The 24,000-nt window shown below is 41.1% G+C and overlaps 1 protein-coding gene across 1 annotated transcript in view; it reads left to right on the top strand.

Annotated features, from left to right (window-relative positions):
- The window catches only part of LOC108411071 (protein kinase C-binding protein NELL1), a 406,580-nt gene that overhangs the window by 153,672 nt on the left and 228,908 nt on the right, over positions 1–24,000 (top strand). The window contains exons 6-10 of the mRNA XM_017682451.2: positions 2,107–2,179; positions 5,003–5,085; positions 15,643–15,777; positions 16,589–16,691; positions 17,276–17,349. Of these exons, the coding sequence (XP_017537940.1) occupies positions 2,107–2,179; positions 5,003–5,085; positions 15,643–15,777; positions 16,589–16,691; positions 17,276–17,349 (468 nt within the window). The remainder of the gene's footprint in view (positions 1–2,106; positions 2,180–5,002; positions 5,086–15,642; positions 15,778–16,588; positions 16,692–17,275; positions 17,350–24,000) is intronic.

Here is a 24,000-nt window from a genome sequence, read left to right as displayed (position 1 = left end):
ATAATCAAGTGTACACAACTTTCTTCACAACTTACCTCAGATTTAGGACTGTTTTGTGTCAAAATTTTGCTTGTTTAATTTTTTTTTCAGCTAGAGCTGCAAGACTAATATTGCCTATAGTGTATATAATATGCCTGTCGTCAATAGTCACCCAAATTGTTTCCATAAATGCATCTAATAAACTGCTTTATACTTGTTCTAAGCACATTCAGCTCTTCATTAAAGTGGTACAGACTTGTTAGGACACAATATGACTTAAAATGGCTATAAAAATGAAGAAAATCTTCACTGTTTAGATGAGTGGCACAGTGGCCAACCCCCAACATAAGGGTGCTGGTTATGTTCGAAACATGTACATTTGGTTTGTAAAAGGTATTTATCAAAAGAACATGATAATATGACCACAACGCTCAGCTACAGGGTGAAGTTCTGTTCATGTTTATAGCTCAAAGTGTGTCATACTGTGTCCCAAACCACACCCGCACTCCCCAAGTCAGATTACTGATTATTGCTTGAGCTTGATATTCAGTGTACGTTTAATTGGGCTTGAAAACCAGTAAAATCACTGTGATCAAACGGTCTCACGCTGAAAGGCAGCAAGTGTGGTAGTGCTATTACAGACTACACACATGCAGAGATTCCTGCACTCACTTCATTAACCTTTTATAGCGTCCACCCTCATCCTTTGAGAAATTTAAAGGGTGTCCGGCAGTGGCCAGCGCCTCATCGCCTATCACTCATCTTTTATGAAGCGCGCATTGCGCTCCACAGAGTTATAATCAATGTGAATAAGCGGCTAATACGCTCCCTTCTGGGCTGCAATCGAGCCGGACTATGCGGGAGAGTGAAGCCTGTGAATGGTCAGCACAGCGATGGCTCTTCTATGCAAACCCACGAGGGCCATGCAGCCCGAAACATGACGGTGCTGATATTTCACCCATCAGCCAGTGTGCTTGTGTCTGAAGTTAATAGAGTTTTAAACCCCACCAAGAGTAAAGCACTTTTAAAGCTGAAGCATTTCTGGTCATTCATTCATTCATTCATTCATTCATTTATTTATTTATTTATTTATTTATTTAAGATTTAAACATGTTTTGATTGACAATTATTTACAATAATAATTATAAATTGTATACAATTTATAATATATAATTATATATATATTTATATAATTTATATAATACAATTATAAACTGTATAAATAATAACAATTATTTATTTTTTCCTGTGAGACATGAATGTCCCTTAATTTTTCCTCTTAAACATGATCAACCCATATTTTCCCCTGCAACATATTTTTTTGTGTGAACCATGATTGACCCAATGTTTTTCCTCTGAAACATCATTTTTCCTGTGAAAATGACTGGCCATTAATTTTTTCAATAAAACATGACTGACCCTTAATTTTTTCTTTGAAGCGTAACTGACCCAAAATTTTGTTGTGCGAAATAAAAATGGTCCTTACTTTTTTCTGTGAATTCTGACTGGCTCTTCATTTTTCATCTGAAATCTGATTGGCTGTTACATTTTCCTAGAAACATGAAATATTTTTTTTCTGGTAAAACACAATTGACCCAAATTTTTTATTATTTTTTTTCCTCTGAAACACAACTGGCGCTTGCCCCATTTCAGAGTATCTACACGTAGAGGACAGCAGAATGTTGTTCTAGATCATTCTGGCAATACTGAACCCCTGATTATAGATTAACTTGACAAAACCACCAAACAGAATCTAATGACCTGAAAGCAAAGCTGAAGGTTGTCTTGAGTGAAAGCAGCTGATTTATCTAACAAGGGCTGCCTTCTCACTGAGTGAAAGAAAAGACCAGCAGAGCTGTCAATTTGAAATGTCATCACAGTGAGCTACAAAAGCTGGAAAAAGAGGCTTATTTAATTCTCTCTCTCTCTCTCTCTCTCTCCCTCTCTCTCTCTCTCTCTCTCTCTTTCACTCTCTCTCTCTCTCTCTTTCACTCTCTCACTCTCTCACTCTCTCCCCCTCTCTCTCCCTCTCTCTCCCTCTCTCTCTCTCTCTCTCTCTCTCTCTCTCTCTCTCTCTCTCTCTCTCTCTCTCTCTCTCTCTCTCTCTCTCTCTCTCTATCTCTCTAGGGCACCATGCAAGATGTCAAATTTGTTTTCGCTCCAAATGGTTACATCATGCAGTGTCCCAACCTCAATCGCAGTAAGTGAAATTCAATTTTATGTCAATTACAAACCCGTATTTTTCTCCTATCAGTGGCTCGCCCTGACCTGCATTTATGGGATGGATTTTTAATGGGAATTCACTCATTTTGCGGTACAGAAGCATAATTATCACCACAAGCGGCTAAAGGTACGTGGGTCTGTTCTGGCATTCAAATGAGGCTGTCGTGCAGTTTTGAAAATGCGTTTATCTTCTGAAATGCACATCTGAGCATTGTGCTGCTTATTGATGTTTTCTGTTCAGCCATTGGTCAATAAGTCCTCAAAATGCTAGTAGTGCTACAGGCCTGATAGCGCTCCTACACACCCTGCTGAAAAACCACGTACGACCAGCTTTTGCTGGTAGCTGGTTTCAGATGTTCTGGTCTGATCTGTGGGGGTCTAGGTAGCTGACAAGCTGGACCTCCAGCTGAACTAGACAAAAACATGCCCAACTGTTTTCATTTGAATTTGGAGGTTTACATGGTCTGCCAGCGTGACCTGCTTGATCAAGCAACTGATCAGGTGGTTGGTTAGTGTAGTGGATAACATCTCTACCTTCTACGCTGTAGACTGGGGTTCAGTTCCCACCTGGGCAAACACCAATAAGGGTCCTTGGGCAAGACTCCTAACACCGCCTTCGCCTCCCTGTGTAACAATAATTATCAAATTGTAAGTCGCTCTGGATAAGAGCGTCAGCCAAAATGCCATAAATGTAAATCAGCTAGTTTGTCGATATTTCCCCCAAATATCACTTAAACTGGTCATTAATTAGTCAGAATGCTAATAATGCTACATGCCACAAGCAAGCTAACATTGATGCATTTGATGTTTCTTAAATTGTTTAATTTTGCTGATGTGATGGCTAACAAGGCCCTATTCGTAGGCCAATTAAAAACACTTGGAAAATAACGATAAGAGAAGCGAGCCACGACGCAACGGGAATGTTTCTGTTGACCAGCTTTTGCTGGTAGCCGGTTTCAGATGGTCTGAACTGTGAGGGCTCGAAAGGGGTGGAATATCTATGATGGAAAATCACTGACAGAATTAGGGAAGACCACAGACACTGTAACACTCGCGTCCCAGTTTATGGTTAACCTGGCTGGCTAGTTTACCATCTGATATGTCCTGAATTAATCTGGTCTACAGCTCATTCCCATTGCAATGCAGTGATGGCAGTAATCTGCTCAGATGAAAGGTAACTTACTTTTACTGGTGAATGCTTGTGTTGCATAAAGATCTCCGTCCTCTCCGCGTGTCCTCCTGGAGCATCTCGCTGTGTTGTGACTGACTTATCAGCGTTTCTAAAGTTGAACGTGTGTTTTCTGTATTTGCAGTCATTTATGAAGTGTAGCGTTTGATGAATTTGTAAAATGCAGTGCCCATATTGTCATTTTGATGAGTGTTTTCTGCCTTTGCAGCTCGTTCTTTATTTACATTTTGCTCTTGGCTGCTGACGTTGCCTTCACGTTACTGTTATGTGACCACAGTAACACTTTCACCTAGTAGTAAGTCTATGGCAGTGGTCAACAACCCTGGTCCTGGACAGTTTAGTAACAGTCTAGTACCCTTTTCTCTGAGTGGGCGAGAGCTAAACGACCGTCTGGCCTCTTTTGTATGTGCACGGACGGGTTGATCAAAATTTCGCCGGTTACTTTGGTCACTGTGACAATAAAGGCTTCATTCATTCATTCATTTTCCACTGTAGAGCTGAGTGGTTCTCAGGGCCGCACTGCGTTGTTTGGAGTTGCGGACTTGAGAGATCGATTTACGGTTTCTGTTTCTGCTGAGCAGAAGAGTAGATGCTAATGGCAAACAGGTGCGTCATTACATTATCCCACCAAAGATTCTGTGGCCATGAGCAGGGTTAGCTAACCATGTCGATAAAACTGTGCTGAGCCCAGGTTTTAGGTGTTCCATGTTAAACTATGTCCATGTTGAAATGTGACTGGAATGGTTCCCCTCCGTGCTCAGAACCTCTCGCCCCTGAAGTGGAAAAGAGGCCTCAAAATCGCAAGTGGCAATAATCGGGGTCCAAGCACTAGATAGAGCAGATGAGGGGTCTCAACAGGAGATTTGGTGGAAGTTGTATTTTTTTTAACCCTGATATGATAAGCAACATTTTTATTTTCCAAATATTTAATTTGTATACAGAACAATGTACAATAGAGGTCTGCACTGGACTGCTTTTTTTTTAGTCCTGCTCCCGCAAAAAAAAACGGCCCTTTTAGAGAGACTTTATTTATTTAAACTGTTACACAATAAAATTATAATAGTGTGTGTGTGTGTGTGTGTGTGTGTGTGTTTGTGTGTGTGTGTGTTTGTGTGTGTGTGTGTGTGTGAGTTTAGTGCTCTGCTTTGTTTGGGATGTCCTGCTCCCGCATGCAGCTGGCTGGTTTCCTGCCCACTCCCAATACTGAGAATTAGACACATGCCACACGATATTGTGGCGGGTCCCACAGGAATCTGCAGAAGTGCAGACTTCTACTGTACAATAGACATAGCCTATGTTTGTGTAGATTTAGAACTCAGATAATTCCACAGTAATTAGTTCTGTGCTTAAGTGCACCACAATTTTCATGTTAAAATCACTAAAATTTTATGAATGATTCTAAGAATGAGAATTCTAATTTTTTTTTTTTTTTTTTTTTTTTTGGTTCATGAGTTTCCATTTTCTGTACATGGTGGCTGAGTGAATTGACCCTGTTGTGTAATCACATCTCTTTGTTTTTTTTTTCTTTTCTTCTTTCTCTCTCGCTCTCTCTCGCTCTCGCTCTTTCTCGCTCTCTCTCTCTGTTTCTGCTGCTCTCTTTCCTTCGTTGAGCTTGCCCAACTTGCAGCGACTTCCTCAGCCTCGTACAGGGCATCATGGACCTGCAGGAGCTTTTGGCCAAGATGACGTTGAAGGTAAAGTGTCTCTCTCTGTTTTAACCCTTAGAAGTCTAGAGCAGTTATTCTTATTGTGCTTTTTTACTATTTACTGCAATAACATTTGCAATTTCAAAGGGAAATTCCAAGTTTTTCAAAGTTTCCACAAAATTAAGTGTTTAAGATGCAAACAGAGCCATTCAGAGTGGTTTGGTGCGAAATGCTGTGTTCTGAGAAGCTTACCGAGTCCGAATTGTTCACAGTGGTGGTGATGGGAACCAGACGTCCACCTCTAAAAGCTCTAAAAGTTTCCATTTTATTTGTGTCCTGTAAGGACAGGTCGGTGTCAGCACTTCTGTTCCCACTCTTCTACTTACATACACTAGTGTGGTCTGTAATTAAAGTTGAAAATCTGCGCTTTCCATATCATTTCTCTGCTTGTTTCAGTGACCTACACGTCAAAAGTAATTCATATAAAACTACAGCATGATTTGGTTGTGTTGTGGCTACAGCACTGTCATTATAGAGAGCACTGCGTCTCTGTTTCTGACCCTCTCTGTGGGGAACTCCTCACCTTGCTGACATCGCTGTTGAAAATGCATCAACCTGTGAAAGAGACTGAAATGAAGAACATTAACCAAACACTGCTGCACAGCGGCCTCCGTTATAATGAGGTACTGAGGCTATAGGGGAGAGGGGATGAAGGGGGTGCGCATGTACATTTGTACACTGAGTACAGGTCATTACATCTCTATAGTACAAATTACGCCTGGAAAAAAGACAAAATACTGCGTTGCGATGGCATTGCTGGATACTGTGTTTACAGTAGACCTTTAAATATATTAAATGACATATATATATATATATATATATATATATATATATATATATATATATATATATATATATACTTACATAAAAGACATAAAAGGTTTTGTTGTATATAAACAGTGTCAAAAGTTTTAAAACACTGTTCACTTCCCAGTCCTTATTCATTTTTGTGATGTCACAAAAACCAACACGCCCACCTACAGCAAATAAACTCTGCCCATTTGTGCTGAAGTTATAAGGAGTGTTTTTTTTGTTGTTGTTGTTGATTGCAGCACAATACAGGATTCAGCGAATCAGAACAGATCTCATTTGCATAGATCAGTCAAATAGAAATTTCACAGATTTTTCAAAATGTCTGCGTAATTGAGTGTGTGTGATGTAATCAGAGTGATTCAGAGTGGTTTGGTGTGAAATTGTCTTTACAGTAGTGGTGATGGGAACCAGGGGTTGCCATGACTACAACACAAATATAGATATTTTATTTACCATCCAAAATCACTGGTCAACCTTCACGAGTCCACTGAGTTTATATTTAGTATTGATGATGGGGAAAAAAGTGGAAAATCTGAAATAATTGGTTTTCTTTGGGGACTATATACTACCCTGCATATTATGTATCCCTCCACCATGAATGGATTTTTAGGCCAAAATCTTCTCAGAGCTGTCATAAAACAATGTCTGTCATCAGGCAGTGAATTCATGAGCATTTCCTGTAAAAACTTCCTATGAGGAGCTTTTAGAGGTGGACATGAGTTTCTCTAGAACAGAGTATTATGCAGAAATGTTAAGAAATGGGACATTCTGCTTTTAAATGTTTGAATTAAATGAATTTAAACGAATTTCAGGGTTAAAGGAAGAGTGGAAAATAAGTTTTGACTGTTTTTTTAGTACATAAAACTATACAAAATTTAAAATAAAGTATATTATTGGACATTTGTTGATATTTTTTATATACTTTCTAATAATTTGTTGATTTAAGTTTTGTTGTTGTTTGGCAAATGCAGATTCTAAACTTTCAGTCTTGTAAGTAGAAGGAGAGATTTTATTTTATTTTATGATTAAAATATTAAATTTTTTTTTGGGACACACAAAGGGGTCAGAACATGAGCCTGTCCATACAGAATACAAATCAAGTGAGATTAATTCCATTTTTTACAAGCTGATAATAACAACCAAGAAGCAGAGTGATCCTCTCTCCACACAGGCCTCAAACCAGGTTCACTCAGCTGTAGTGCTGATCATCATCATACAATTACAGTGACCTACACAATCTGCTCGATGTCATGAGGACATGAAGGCGTATGCAAAACGAACACAAGATTTATGCTCATATACACGCAAGTGCATTCATGCGTGCTCTGGGTGGAAGGGTTGGCTGAATTAGAATAGAGATAAGAGGGTGTGGTGATTGATTAAGATCTTCTCGTCCTCAGTATTACTCATCTCATACTCATCTTGGGCTTTAAACAGCTGTGGTAAGAGCAGTGATGCATCAGAAATGGCTGAATTACAGATGCAGTGTCAGAAGGAGAGGAGAGCAGAGGAGCCTCGCAGGTAGCAAACAGAATGAATAAGGTGTATATAACAAGCAATGCATAATAACCTTAGCAATAAAGTACATACATAGCAGATTCATTCATATTCAAGTCCTTGAAATTTTGTCATGAATTTCAGATTTTTTCCTTTGGTGGTGCATCGCCTTTCTGCTTGAATGACAGTGTGCACTCAAACTGCATGGACTCCGAGTTTGTGTAAAAGTCTTTGATCAGCAGATCAAATCCTCCTGAGTCTGAACACGAGCTTTGCTGAAAGAGGTCAGACTAAAAACCGCCATCTTTTTCAATTTTTATACAAAAATGATCAGTTGATCAATTTCAGGCCTTGGCTAGTAGTGCAGGGTCTTGGATTTATTTCTAAACTTCACCTTTTATTAGACAGTCAAGCATCTGTAGGCTCAGCAGGCAGAGCTAAACTGCTGCAGGCTGTGTGAGTGGAGTTAAACAGCTGTAGGCTCAGTGGGTGGAGCTAAACAGCTGTAGGCTCAGCAGGCAGAGCTAAACTGCTGCAGGCTGAGTGAGTGGAGCTAAACAGCTGTAGGCTCAGTGGGCGGAGCTAAACAGCTGTAGGCTCAGCAGGCAGAGCTAAACTGCTGCAGGCTGAGTGAGTGGAGCTAAACAGCTGTAGGCTCAGTGGGTGGAGCTAAACAGCTGTAGGCTCAGCGGGCAGAGCTAAACTGCTGCAGGCTGAGTGGGTGGAGCTAAACAGCTGTAGGCTCAGCAGGAAGAGCTAAACTGCTGCAGGCTGAGTGGGTGGGGATAAACAGCTGTAGGCTCAGCAGGCAGAGCTAAACTGCTGCAGGCTGAGTGGGTGGGGATAAACAGCTGTAGGGTGAAGCTGAACAGCTGTAGGCTCAATGGGTGGAGCTAAACAGCTTTAGGCTGAGTGGGTGGAGCTGAACAGCTGTAGGCTCAATGGGTGGAGCTAAACGGCTGCAGGCTGAGCGGGTGGGGATAAACTGCTGCAGGCTGAATGGGTGGAGCTAAACAGCTGTAGGCTTAATGGGTGGAGCTCAACAGCTGTAGGCTGAGTGGGTGGGGATAAACTGATGCAGGCTCAATGGGCGGAGCTTAACACCTGTAGGCTGAGTGGGTGGGGATAAACTGCTGCAAGGTCAATGGGCGGAGCTAAACGACTCTAGGCTGAGTGGGTGGGGCTAAACTGCTGCAGTGGGCTTTCCTGTGTAAATATGTTCATGGTTGTGACATCACATAATACACAGAACAAGCTTCTTTTCTGCTTAGTTTACTTACGTGGGCTTTATGGACAAAGAGGGTATGATGCCTTAACAGTGTTTACTTGCTACATCAAGCGCTTTTATTAAAAATGAAAATCGAGGCAAATGCGGTCTTCTATGATGAGAGAACTTGAGAATCAGAGTTGGCATAATTTGCCTTGCAAGTGTAAAGTTTAGAGGAGGGTGCGTTTACCGAATATTAAATCCTTGCTTTCAGTAGATGAAGCTAGTTTTGGTACAAGGTCCTGAAAATGTTAGTCGCTGTTCATTAACTAAAAAGGGAGAAAGTTGCCAAGAAGAAGTTGGCAGAAAACTTTTTGTTTGACACACTGGGTTAAGCGAGGTTCTCCATGAGTTCTTATTCTGCCAAATGAGTCACTGAACATTTTCACACTTTAGAAGTATGTGAACAGTTCTCTGCCAACCTTGCTCCTCAGAAAATCCCACCAGTGGAATGAAGTTTGGTCTCGTTTTAACCTCGTTTGAACAGCTCGGTGCTTATTCTTGGAAGACAGTGTAAAAATAAAACTGTACAGTTGTGTAACATACGATATTTACTATGTGACATGAGGAGCATGTAATGATGAAGTGAGAACAATGTACAGCTAATAGCACTCAGGGCCTCCTGGATTTGTGACTGAATGGTAATAGAGCTGTTTACATCTGACGCAGGCTTACGGTTAATTACATTATTGGTGCTCATGTCAAAAGGCCCCCAGTCACCGAGTTGATTAATGTGCTGAATTAAAGTTAGAGTAAAACAGGCTGTGCATCATCCAATATGCCAAATTTATACTAAAACATATGAAGTGCAGCGCTGCTACTGTTGTATGTTTAAGACTTGCCAGTCAAAAGCGTCCATAATATACGAGGATAAAATGAAATATTGTGTATTGCATTTTTTGATGTGCACCATATATACACAGTCTTTACATTTACATTTACGGCATTTGGCTGACGCTCTTATCCAGAGCGACTTACAATTTTATCATTTTACACAGGGAGGCCAAGGTGGTGTTAGGAGTCTTGCCCAAGGACTCTTATTGGTATAGTGTAGGGTGCTTGCCCTGGTCGGGGGTTGAACCCCAGTCTACAGTGTAGAAGGCAGAGGTGTTAACCACCACACTAACCGATCACTTGTTGGAAATAAGACATCATTAAAATTGTGATTGGCACCACTCTTAAATATTTTTCAAGGATTCTTTGGCAAAGAAAATGATTCTATATAGAATCACGGACACTCAAAGAGCCATTTGCGTGCTTAGTGGTTTGTTGCATGATGAAACGCTTCTTCAGATGACTGGAGAACGTGGAAAAGGGTCCGGTGTAGTACTAAATAGGTTTTTTTTCTTTCTCTGGGGTAAAGATGGTTCTTTAAGAATTATTTAACAAAGAAAATGGTTCAGTAGAGAATCATAAATACTCAAAGAACCTTTTGCACGAAAGGATTCTTCAGATTGATGGAGAATGTGCGGTAGATGGCTCTATATACAACCTAACCTTTTTTGAAGGGTTCTAAATAGCATAAATAGCGTAGTCCGTAAATGTTCTGCTATTGTTACGAACTTGACATAATAGTAGTCGAACCCCTTTTGTGTGTTCCATAGAACCATTTTCAAATTTTCAGTCTGAAGAACCGTTACGTGATGCAAAGAACCTTTGAACCATGCAAGAAGTCCTTTGTGTTCATGGTTCCATATAAAACCATTTTCTTTGCAAAAGAACCCTGGAAGAACTATCTCTTGTAGAGTGTACCACTTTTCAAAAAGGTTCTATGTAGGTCCATGTACAGCACATTCTTGCATCATTTTGAAGAACCATCTCAGGATGCAGAGAGAGCCCTATAAAAAACATTTTCAAAAACGTTCCGTAACCATACACAATACATCCTCCAACGATCTGTAGAACCATCTCACCAGGCAAATCCGACTTGAGCCACTTTCATGTGTGGTCCCAGGTCGGATACGTATCCGATTCGTGACCATGCGACCTTAATGTTGAACGTTCAGGTGGCATCAGCGTTACCATGGCAACAGCGCCGAACAGAAGTTCAAGCCGGTGAACGGTGGAAAAGCAGCTCATCTCACCTTTTTCTCCTCCGTCTGGCTCTAATAACGAAGCTGAGAGCTGATCAGAGTTAATGATCTTCTCAGCGAAGCTCGTTCTGCTCGTTAGTTTGTGACGATGATGCAGTGGTTCAGTCACGTGACGTTACGGAGTAGGAGGAGCTCATGAGGCTCAGTTCAGGACGCCGGTTTGTTCACATTAATCAAAGATTTGAATCGCCTACCTAAACGAGTGTGAACCATCGAGTCAGAGAGATCGGATTTGAGCAATAAGGCTTGTGATATGAATGACGCACATTATAGTAGTAATGAACACTCTGTTAATTAGCTGTTATCTTGGAGCCGGATAGGATGAATGGGCGTTACTAAACTGCTGTCCGCTAAATGGGCAGAGCTAAACCGCTGTAGGACTGAATGGATGGAGCTGAATTTGTTGTGGGTCATGTGGGTTGGTTAGCTCAACGTACTGAATCTACAGCAAAGTAAGCACCTTTCAGTCTAGAGCAGTTGTAGGCTGCTGTAGGCTGAATGGGGGAGGCTGAACTGCTGTAGGCAAATGTAAATGCATTTGGTTTTGTGACCTCACAAACTGCTATTTTTGCAGCGTAGTTTCCATATTTGGGCTGTTTGTACTGACACATTTAGGTTTAACATTGCATGTGAACTATTTTATTTAATTAAAAAAAAAAGGTCTGATATGGGGCCTTTAAGCTTTATCCTGACCCATCCACAAGTACATAAGTACGTGGTGGCAGAATGAGTGAATATGCCGGTTATGAATATACGGTTTTAAAAAAAAGGGGCAGTCATGGGCTGGAGGTTAGGGATCCGGTTCGATCCCCAGAGTCGACAGCACATGCCTGAGGTGCCCTTGAGCAGCACACCTAACCCCCAACTGCTCCCCGGGTGCTGTTGATTGGGCTGCTCACGGCTCCGGGCAAGTGTGCTCACTGCCCCCTAGTGTGTGTGGTCACTAGAGTGTATGTGGTGTTTCACTTCATGGATGGGTTAAATGCGGAGGTGAAATTTCCCCATTGTGGGACTAATAAGGGTCACTTAATACTTAATAAAATTAATCATCTGATTTAGATTAACTTACAAACCAAAATCCCGCTCAAACTAAAGGGAGCCGTCATTGTCTTGTGATATTTTAGTGCGTCTCTGCGCTCTTTCGCTTTAAGGCTCCTCATTTTCCTCTGCAGCTGCCTCGCCGCTGAGGGAGATCTCAATGGAAAAAAATCAAACAGCCCTCAAAGACTTGCTGGATCTTTCTCTCTCCATCCAATCCATCCATCATTTGGCCTGAGATTGTTATTCAGGTGCCATGGCTTTAACCGGCGGAGCAGCAGGACCGTATTATCTGTGGGAGTTGTGTAACCTTGAGCCTGGTGGAGGTCAGGAGCACTGTTATATGCAGCATGGAGAAAACATGCCTCTGTTAGATCTTTCTTATGATCAATAAGAACACTTTAATGACACGGCATGCTCTCAGCTAATGCTTCCAGACTGCAGATGGCACAGCAACTTGAAAGGAGCCGTCCACTCCAAATCCATAATTTAATACGCCATTTCTTTCCCTGAAGACCGTTTAGAGGCTTGCATTGAATAAGCACTTGTATGTAGCTCAGCAGTCTAGCATAAAGAAGTTAGTCTTCATTGCTTTACACTCTCAATCGTTCCTTTTTACACCTACGTTTTGCTTTCAAGGGTCACCTTGCCCCTTGGAACTGAGCTACGTGCGGTAGTGGTTGAAACCGTCCCTATGAAATGGGAGCCTCGAATAAAAAGAGCATCACTTCATTAAGAGCTACTAGCGCTGCTCTGTGGGCGACCCTGCCCGTCTGCAGGGACAGCAGAGGAGGGGAAAGTTCAGCTCCTCACTGCTGGGCTTTAGTCACATTTAGGGATCATACACCTTCAAAGAGGGGGGGGCAATTAGTTATCACCCCCCCCCCCCCCCATTCTTCAGTGATATGAAGCTGAAGTCAGAGATTGCTTATATATAGTATATATAGTATAGTTGAAGCTGCTTTGTGTGGTGTTGTTCCAGAGCTCAGTTAGCATTAGTATTGTTTCCAGTTTGAAAACGTACTATATTTCATTCTTATTACTAAGTCAGTTTTTTTTTTTTCATTATTTATTACATAGTGCCAGTGACTGCTTGCTGTGGTCTACCTGTTGCCCTCAGTACTGGCCCAGTGAACATCAGAAGGTACATTTTGACCCGGTTGTGGTCCACAGACCAAATTGTATATTTTTTTAAATGAAACAATTACATAATTACAGCATAATTATGGAAAAAAGTCGTAATAAATTTTTTATGATTCTCTTTATCTCTGTGAATCTCTTTATCCCTGCGAATTCTTATTGAAATGTAGTCGATGTGTATGGAGTTAATATTGTTTTTTGTGTGATGTAATAAGCATCTTTAAACCAAAACTTTCCAAAATGTTAATAGGGTTCAAATTGGACAGATTAGGTCATTGATTACCACTTGCAGTCAACATCAGTCATCCACCAACACCATCTGCCTCCTGATTGGATTCTTTGTTCAGTTCCACTCAAATTTTTTTGATGCACCACAACGTGCTGGACCCACCATGCACCACACAGTCGTGCCTGACTAAACCTTCCCTTCCCAAAAAACACAAATGCAGTATGTCACAGCGTGTTGGCCAGAGCAGCATAACGGGACTGTGCACCGTCAGTCCGTGATTCGGTAAGCGGTTCACGTAGGCTGGCCGGCTGAGTGGTCCAGCGAAAAGTGAGGAAAATTTGTTTTTAGTCAATATAGCCCTTTATCAGTTTTTCTTCCCCCCAAAATACAAGAGGATTATTTACCTTCTGCATAGATAAGTTTGAGTCACTTCTGACATTTTTCTGTTTTTAAAAAAAATGAGAAAATGATTTTTTTTTTTTTTTTTTTTTCTTATTGTTTACTTTCCTGCAAAACCAGCCTGGACACACAACAGCAGCTTTATCTCTTCTGTTTACAGCCACTAATATGCTCTGGGTTGAAAGTTTAGAGACTTCGCTCTCCCCACAATTTCTCCTGTTTTGTCAGTGAACAATGAGTCAGAAATAATCCGTCTAACATTGACGTGTTGTTATTGCCTGGGAGACTTCTGAGGGTTACTGACTCCAGATAGACGTGTTGAACTCTGCTGGTCTGTGTGGCTGTCGTGCTTCTTTGTGTACGGATGAGATGCGGATGTCCAATGTAGGTGGGTGAAGGTTATAATAGAGCAGGGTCCCCAAATTGCAGCCCGTATGGGGGTGGGGGGGGGGGCGGTGTGTCTGTGTTTGTGAATGGGGTTCAGCTGATCACCTCAATGTCAGACTTTAATATCCTCATCCATATTAGATTAGTAAAGGCTGGGCCTCAGCAGAATGAGAGGAATAGCAATCAGTGTTTGTTTTAGTAGCAGAATGCTAAGGAGCTTTTGTCCTCTGTCTGATGTGTTTAGAGTTCTATCCTACAGAACTGACCAAAGGTTCCTGACCAAAGCACGTATATATTATATATATTATTTCATTATATATTATATATAATATAATTAATTATAATATATATATATTCTCCTTGGATCACCACCTTGCTGTGGTGGAGAGGTTTGCATGCCTACATGATCGTAGGAGCTATGTTGTCCGGGGCCAAAGCTCCTGATAGGCTCTCCCAAGGCAAACAGGTCCCAGGTGATGGTCCAGACAAAGGGTGATCCAAAAACCACATATGAAGAACAAGACCAGGACCCAGTTTCCTTCTCCTGGATCAGGGTTACCAGGGCCTGACCCTGGAGCCAGGCCTATACAATTTATATTAAAGCAATAAGCCACGAGGCGCCACATGTCATTCTAATTTTCTTTAGGCATGACGTAAAGCTTGTTTCTTTTATAAAATTAAAACATTAAAAAAAAAAGAAAAAATTAAACATTTTTTGAAAATACGTAATATTTGTCATTATATTGTAATTGTTAATAGATATTATTAATAAATGACTTCAACATATTCCCCCAATAAATGTAGTTGCTTTGTAGTATGGTATTGTATAATTGACAAACAACTATTTACTGCTGAATAAAAACGATCATCCGTTGTACACGTCATTAACTTTTTAAACTTTTTTCTACTTTTTGGTCACCAAATCGCCACTGCGAGTGTTATTTAGCACCTTCTCATGCTGGAGTGAACCTTAAATGGCTCACTGCTCCCTACATGTTGCACTACGTAGGAGTTTAAATACTGGATCCTGCAGATCGACAACAGAGCAAAATTTAGTTGAACCGAACCCCAGAGAAGCGGAAGTGGATGGATGGATGGATGGATGGATGGATGGCAGGCACGGTGGCGTGGTGGGTTTGCATGTTCTCCCCGTGTCTGCGTGGGTTTCCTCCGGGTTCTCCGGTTTCCTCCCACAGTCCAAAGACATGCAGTCAGGCCAACTGTGTAAAAATGATCAAATTGTAAGTCGCTCTGGATAAGAGCATCAGCCAAATGCTGGTGATGTAATGGATGGATGGATGGATGGATGGATGGATGGATGGACACAGTCCTTTGGGATACAGACACATCCATAGTCCGTAAACGATGGATTGTTTGCATGTAGAGAGACAATTTGGGGAGTACGGAGTCGTGCAAGACTCCTGGTTTTGATGTGACTTAAACACGAACACCAAACCACGGACATTTGAAGCATGTAAGAGATTCAAGTGAAATCATTTTAGACTTTTATATTGAAGTTTTTCAATTAATCATATCAGTTATTTTAATTCAAGCCATTGATAATCATAGAGTTGTTTATAGCCTGTTAGCTAGCTGACCAGCCTAGTTGTAGTTGTAGTAGGGCATGTGTGTGACCCAATATCCTCAGTAGGTATATAAACAAATGTGTATGTGTGTTTCAGTTGAACTATGCAGAGTCCAGGCTGAGTCAGTTGGAGGGCTGTCACTGTGAGCGGACCTGCAGCGTGAACAATGTGGTTTATCGGGACAAAGAGCTTTGGACTGAACCAGAAAACTGCAGGACCTGCTCTTGCATGGTACGTAGATATTTAAAAAAGCGCCATATATCTGGAATATATTCCCTGCCACCTGTTTTTAGATCTGTGCGTTGGTCTACAGTTAGAGACTGCACCTCATCTGTTTTATACAGTGTGTTAATCGTCCTCTAGTCCGGTTTCTGACCGTAGAGACACTCGTCTTGATATTTTAGTGTGGTGTGGGGCCTTTCTTGTTTTGTGAATGAACCATCACCCAAATAATATCTAATACCTACATAATAGAAGCACAAGGTGGGTGTTTCTAATAAAGTGGCCAGTTAGAGGAAGCACACAGTAGGTGTTTCTAATAAAGTGGCCGCTTGGTGGAAGCACAAGGTGGCCAGTTAGTATAAACACAAGTTGGGTGTTTCTTTGTGGGTCTGTATGTGATTCCACACTAAAACTCCTCACTCCCATAACTACAGAACTTGCACAGTTTCATGTTAGATACTAAATAATTCGCAGTGGATGCTAAATAATGCAAAGTAGATGGTAAAGAATCCATAGTGGGTAGGTGGTCTTGAGATTAATAGCAGATTAGTAGTTGAATATTTTTAACATTTGCCACACAAAACGCAAATGTAAAGTGCAAGATAATTTTACATTATAATACATTGATGTTGCATGTACATGTGTAAGGTATTGAAACCTGCTGGTCTGACTAAACCAGAGCTGCATACATCATCAGTCTGTGGTAAACAGGGCCAAAATGAGAAACTCGACTTGAATATGTAAATCTGTGCAGTTATGGTGATTTTCCTGGGACTGTACTAAGCCATTTGTCTGTGTTTTGTTGTCTGTTGTCTTCCAGAACGGTGTTGTGGAGTGCCGGAGAATATTCTGTCCTCCTGCCAACTGTTCAGAGGATTCTCTCGCTGTACATGTGGAGGGGACGTGCTGCAAGAAGTGCCGACGTAAGTGCACAAGCGCCAAAATGCGAGCATGTCGTCCCCCCCCAGCGCTTTTTCTCTTTTCCCTGTTATTCTCTCCATCTCCAGCCAGCCATGCGCGGTCGGTGGGGGACATTGTGGGATTGTTCTCTGCCAGAGGCGTGTAATTGCTTTAGGCTTTGATGAGGGCTAATCAATTCAAGTCCATTAGCCGAGCGGAGGAGCAGAAAGCGGCGTTCGAGTCAGTGGCCCCGGTGCTTTTGTAGCTGATTGGCTCCTCTCAACAGGTGCAGCCCAGGGGGTAAAGGGGGATGAGCCGAGGCGTGTCTTTCTCCGCACGCATCCAAAACCTCGTTCCACCACTCGTGGAGCTAGAGCTCGTCTGATAGAATCACAGTAGTTCATTCAGAGGTCACCGTGGCACAAAATTACCCTCAAAACGACTCGATCTGTTGTTACTGAGCACTGATGATGTCCTCCGAGCCAAATCTAATGGAACTGAGCCTATTCATGTCAGGCAGTTTTCATTTTCCTATTGTATGTGCTTAATTCTTTGGATCCTTTTCACTAATATCCAATACAAATAATGATTATTTCTCTGTTTGCAGCTAAATGCACAGACATGGACCGGACTCTGTCAGAAGGACAGCGTGTTTTGCTTCAGGGCTGCAAAGAGTGCAAGGTAAATGTCAATATTTCTATTTATTTATTTTTTTTTTTTTTATTTGCGCTGTTAGATGCTGGCCTTGAATCATCGCTAGCCTGCAGTAATGTCTCTGTTTCCTGAACAAGAGCATAGTTAGAAGTTTACTTATGAGCATATGAGCAGTAAATCAGCGAACGGGCCTGAGTGGGTGGATCTTAATTCGTCATTATTTTACTGACTGTAGGAGGTTCTGTGGTACACATTTCAATTAATTTTCTTTAGAGATAAAAACGTTTCTTTAAACTTGCTGGTTAAACGTGTTCTAATTCAGATTTAATGGCAGATGTTTGCAGATACTCTAGGCCTAAAGCAACAGCTCAAAGAATAATCACTTCACCCCTTTGTTTCATACCGAGTGCCTCTGGTGACATCCTGTATAAATAAAAATAACGCCTGGCCACAATGTATTAACACATGGGACCGAGATCCTGTTAAACTTTTGAAACACCCAACAGAAAGTTGTCCAGGCAGGATTGACAGTGACTGTGCATTACAAAGCAATGCACAACATTTATTGTTATCCGATTTGGATTCTTCTTCTTCTTCTCGTTATTATTATTATTATTTTGGTCCTCATCTTGTAGGTATTATTGCATGGGGATGAGATCCTAAGTTGTGGCCATGACTTGGTAAGGAGTGGGAACAAGAGTATGCCTTATTAAGCTGTAGTCAAGGCTTAATAACCTCATTCCCATGGCTTAATAAGTCATGGCCACGGCTTAATTATCTTGTTTCCATGCCTTACCACGTTGCATTATTTGTATAGATTTATGGGCTCTGTAGAAAATGTCCTACGACTGGGGGTCGTAACAGTGGAACCAGAAACATCACTGTAGTCCTTCTGGAAATTCTAGATAACTGACTGTAAACACATTATGTAGTCTAGGCTTTCGTTTAGTTCCCAGATAGCCATGCGCTGCCACTCTGAAGGACATTTTACAAGCTCAAATATATGACGATTTCTGTCACAAGCTTCTAGTTAAACATATGAAGTCTTTTTTTTAGAAGCTTCTAAAATCCCTCTTTAATCTAAAGTGGCCAAAAACTGTTAACATACTACTAGAGTCCCGTAGGGGTGCTAGCAGAAATTAAGCATTGTTGTAGAGATTATTAAAGCTTTTTTTTCTTTGTTTGTTTTGACGTTGAACTAAAGTTGTCATAGTTCATCACTGGACACTGAACTACGGAGAAACTGTACTTAAGTGAAAGTGTGAATAGTTTTTAAATCTTGCTCAGTTAAAAGTAAATGTATGAAGCAAAGCAGATATAGAATTATAACAAACTCAAATATTTTCAAATAAAGTGCAAATGACATAAATGAATAGGTTTTTTTTGTTTTGTAATGCATGATGCAGTGACTACTCGGCGATGTCAGTCAGGACGCACAGATTAGCACAGCTGTGGGCAGTTTCATTTTACATTTGTACGAAATATGGATGCATGGAAACTCGGTGAAGAAGAGCTTGATCTCCTGCATTTTGAGCTTTTTGAGGCATACTTCACAGGTGTGTCTTTTTGATAAAGTAACTGAACGAAAGAATAGTTTTCAGTTTCAATAATATTTGTGTAAAATCAAAAATTCTTCCAGAAATGACTCAGACTAGTAAGATGTACAGAAATTAGAGGCGTTTTCCTCATAAATATAATCATTCACTCTTAAAGGTGGTTTGTCAAGGGTTATTTAGTAAAGTCATGGGTTCTGTATGGTGGCATTTGCATGATTTAAATCATTCTTTGTATGGAGAAATGGCTCTTCAGATTGAAGGAGAATGTGTTGCACGTAATTCTTTATAAGTAAGTTAAGTGATACTTTTTTGATCCCACAAATGGGGAAATTCCTCCTCCGCATTTAACCCATCCGTGAAGTGAAACACCACATACACACTAGTGAACACACACACTAGGGGGCAGTGAGCACACTTGCCCAGAGCGGTGGGCAGCCCTATCCTCGGCGCCCGGGGAGCAGTTGGGGGTTAGGTGTCTTGCTCAAGGACACCTCAGTCATGGACTGTCGGCCCTGGGGATCGAACCGGCGACCTTCCGGTCACAGGGCCAGTTCCCTAACCTCCAGCCCACGACTGCCCCAGACTGCCTTTTTGAAAAGGGTTCTTTATATTTAACTATGTAAAGAGTTATTTAAGCATGCAAATGGTTCTTTGAGTGTTTGTGGTCCTATATAAAAGCATTGGCCTCATTCTCCAAGATCTTCCTAATTTTGTTTTTAAATGTGTGCTTGAGAGGAAAAAGTCTACATCAGATTCATGATGTGTGCAGAACCATTCACACTCTTGTGCTCTAGAGTGTGTGTAGGTTCTGTTCTTACCTAAGAACAAACCCCACAAAAAATATTAAATGTCAGTCTTCTTCAAAACTGCGTAAGTGGATTTCTTAGGAAGTTCCTTCTTAAACAGTTGGTGAATGACATCCATCATCTTTTGTAAAGAACTCTTGAAGAACAACCTTTTTTCCCCCCAGAGTGTTTTAATGTATCGGGGCAATGTAACAGGTTCTAAGAGGAGCTAATTGGAGCCCTTGTGAAGATCAGAAGCTTCTTCTGCTGCATGTCTTCTCAGCATGGCATTCTCCCTTTATCTGCGGTTATTAGTGCGTTTCTTATTTCTAAAAACAAAAATAAGCCCTTTCAGAAGGCTCTGCCTGCTCTCAGATGTCAGTGCTGAGTTTGTGCTTAATTAACCATGTTGCTTCCTTCAGATGAGTCACATGCTTTATTATATAAGCATATTTATACACACCTGTAGCATTTTATGCAACATTAATGTTATTATTGCTAGAACCTTAGATGAGGGTGTGGGGTAACCTGGATTTATTCGAAGTCTACAGACCAGGGCAAGAGAGAGAAACGCTCGCAGTGAGGATGCTTCGATAAAATAGTGTTTACTGGCTAAATATCAATCTACCTTGGACTACATTCAATGATGGATAAAAGAAAATAAAACAAAAACACAAAAAAAGGATAAAAGTTAAAAGGACAACATTGCTCGTGTAAAGTGGTTCACCGTTAAATGATATGAGGCAGTGTGGTTCTCAGGAAGACACGGGAAGCTTAAACTTAAACTAGCTATATATGGCTGAGTTAGATGTACCTATTAAAAGTTCTCTTATTAAATAACTTGGCATCAGGGCCCTGACTGCAAATTGATGGAACCAGCTTACGTGGGAGTCGGGCTGACTTCCAGAGAGGGGCTGTCTTAGGACCGGCTTGATTGAAGCCAGAGCTCGCATGTTGGTTCGTCTCTGCTGGTCGCAGAAGCTGCGTCACTGTGCGGGCACGTGCCTTCCCATCAGTGATTGGTGAAGGCCTCTCGTGGCCATCTGAGGGTGGCGCTTGGCCGCCTTTCACTGGTTAATCTGCTCACAGATTAGTGCGTGGCTCTGGGTGAGATGCTGGGTCTCAGTGGCATCCGAACTGTTTCCACTCCGCTGGCAAGGTTTTGATTGCAGTGAAGGTTCTGAGGCTGGTGACGCTAATTTAACTAACTACCTCTCCTTAGCAGACAAGAAACATCTACCTTCCTTCTCTGAGGGTGGTTTAAACTTGTAGACGAACAGACAAGTTACAAAAACAGCAAAGGTTTCAGATCTGATCTTGGAGCTAATTCTGACCTGTCTCTCTGACTAAGGCCGGCGCAAACGTAGGAATTGAGCTGTCTTCTGTTTGAGAACGCAGACTCCAACTCACTAAAAGTTCCGGGCGCTAGAGTTTTATTCGACTCTTGACTCCTCCCATTTGGGGTCAAGCAAAGGGGGTTGATAGGCTTTCTTACCTAAGGGGTAATTAGCTATTCCTAGTTCTGGATTCTGATTGGTTGTGCATAATTTTAGGAACGCCTTCCCCAGAATCACTGCCTTCTTTGTTTCAGTTAGTTTTAAACAAAGAAAAAGGAATACTTATCATCAAATTGGCTTAATCTTCCAAAATCAAGGAATGAACAGAATATTCAGGCGTGTTTATGAGAGAGAGTTTAACCCTCGGTACCTGATACACAACACATGTTAAAGAACACGGGTAATGCTTGCCTATATAGTGTCCGAATATGACCCAATGCCTGGAGGACTAAAAATGACAACGAAAGAGAATGACCAAAGGAAAAAAAGAAAAGAAAACCACATTTAGGTTACATATTGATCACTGGTCAAGCTCATTGAAATTAAATGGTTGTCTGTTGGTTATTAAAGTTAGACACTATGTATTCCTAGCACCCAATAGTTGAAAGGGACACAAGGTATTATTTAGGAAATACACATTACAATATTAATAAAACAAGTAGTGTTGCTTACAGATTACATAAATGTTGATACTCAATCAGACAACGCCCAAGTCCCTTGAATCCTTTTTAAGCACATGGTGGTGTGGCTCCATATCTGAATTGTCAATAAAATTTAAAAAGCTAACTTTGTTATAGATTCTCATAAAAACCTCGTTCTTGATATCTCCAGACTTCTTGAAATGAACTCCATTGAATGGTGGCAATTCTGTATTGTTGCAGTCCATAGAACTTGATTCCTGGTAATTCTGGTTTAGTTAAAGTTTGGGGAGATCTGGCAGGCCAGGCAGGAATTTATGGCCTACATGCCAGGTGGTGCCAAAAGGGGGTTGCAAGCCTCGCTTGTTTGTCCATATTCCCAAGATAACGTCCTTCTAAGTTGTAAAACGTTGACAACCTAATCCTGTTTGATGACCTCTGCTTGAACTATGAAAAGCCGGTGAAGCTTTTAGTTCAGGAATGTGGAGACATCTCCTAAACAGAAGTGATTTTGGCTCAACCAGATAGTGGTGTTGCTACACACCTGTAGGCTTCAGCGGTGAGGGAGGAGGGAAAGCTTTTCACCCGAAGTTCTCAAGTTTTCACAAAAACTGTGTTCAGTTCTTTTTCTGGTGATGTTTTATTGATATGCAGTACTTTGCAAGAATAAAAAATATTTATTTATCAAGAAATCAATTGTGTATGTTATTGGAATAAATGTATAATGCATTAAAAATATAGTAAGTTAGTAATATTATGGAAGTGAAATGGGGTGGGAATCTCTTGGCACCTCACGATTCAGTTAAGATTCACAGGGCCACGATACGATAGTTTTTCTATACAGGATCCTTTTTTTACTTTTTTTTTTTTCTCACGGTGTGACGACTTGTTACTTTTAAACCAAAGTATTTATAATGATCTATAATGAATTTACTTCCAATAGCTTCTATTAATAAAACTAATAGAAGCGATGTGGTGAGTGAACTGGCAGACCCTCATTCACTGCCCTTGTTTGGAGCACACGAGACGCTGCTGCCACTCATCTGTGATAAAATGCGCTGTTATGGTGAAATAAGGTCCTGTGATGATGGACGTTACAGCCGTCCGGCCCGTTTACTTTAGTGATTTTATAACTGGATTTGGTCGTGTTGTAGAGAGTCGGGGTCACTGTGTCAGTAAAGCATCTGCGAGACTGGACGTGTGCAGCTTAGCATGAAAGCCCCGTTTCTCAACGAGACTGCAGGTCACTTAAAAACACCGTCTCTCCTGGCCAGTAGAACGAAAAGGCAGAGAGAGATTTAAGACGAACATTTGGAGACTTATTCGCATTTATAAGCAGCGCAGTTGAACGTTAAATCTGCAACGAGAGACTGTCAAACACTAAGAAGGCATGAAATTCTGTGTTCATGGCTCTATATAGAACCATTGGGCCTCATTCTCCAACATTTTCCTAAGCTTGTTCTTAAATGTGTTCTTGAGAAAGATCCTAAGAAAAAGTCTACGTCAGAACCATGACGTGTTCTTAAAGAGCAGAACTGTTCTCACCTTTGTGCTCTTGAGTCGAAGGAAGAACGAATCCCAAATAAAAAAACTGGTGAAAGTCAGAATCTTTGTCAAAACTGCGTAGGTGGTTTCTTCTCTAGAATGCTTGGTGAATATTGTGTGATGGACAAGTGTTCAATTTTTGTTAGAACTTCATTCTGAATATTTATTTTAGTAGAGCTCAATTAGATTATGCTAATTTCTGTTAGTATCCCGGTGGAATGTAAACTAGTACACATTTTTTGGCCATTCTAGATTAAACACAGATATTTCAAGCTTGTAAAAATCATTTTATATATTTGATCTGAAGCTTGTAACAGACATTATCATGTGCTTGAGCTTGTATACATCAGTATTACAGTGACTCCTCTAGTAAAGAGTTCGTGGACGTAGAGCTGCTGCCACTGTTTTACATTCATAACAACTGACCAGAAGCTGCTTAGACGACGACGGTATTTACAGTCGGTTATCGAGAACTTCTAGAAGGGCCCAAGCAGGACTGGTTGATTTCTCGGTCACCTTCCTTTTTATGTTGGGAGCTAACCTAACGTGTAAGCCCTTCTGTCCAGCTCCTGAAATCCTAACCAATAGAAGCACATTTCAGCTGTATCTGCCTAGACACCACAGAGAGAACCATTCTGTTCGGATCATTTACCGTTGAGCATTTCAAGGTCTTTGTTTTGACCCAGACCTTAACAATGAAATGAATAATACTGCAGTGGTGCAGACTATTAAAGCGGTTCTATGCTGATAATATTCTGACGGTGCTAAAGCTCCATAGAAAGTCACCTCAGGCTGGGATCACGCTTAATCGGTGCCT

Source organism: Pygocentrus nattereri, chromosome 15 (genome assembly GCF_015220715.1).
Source record: "Pygocentrus nattereri isolate fPygNat1 chromosome 15, fPygNat1.pri, whole genome shotgun sequence".
NCBI classification, from domain to species: Eukaryota; Metazoa; Chordata; class Actinopteri; order Characiformes; family Serrasalmidae; genus Pygocentrus; species Pygocentrus nattereri.
This window is presented reverse-complemented; position numbering and strand designations above follow the sequence as displayed.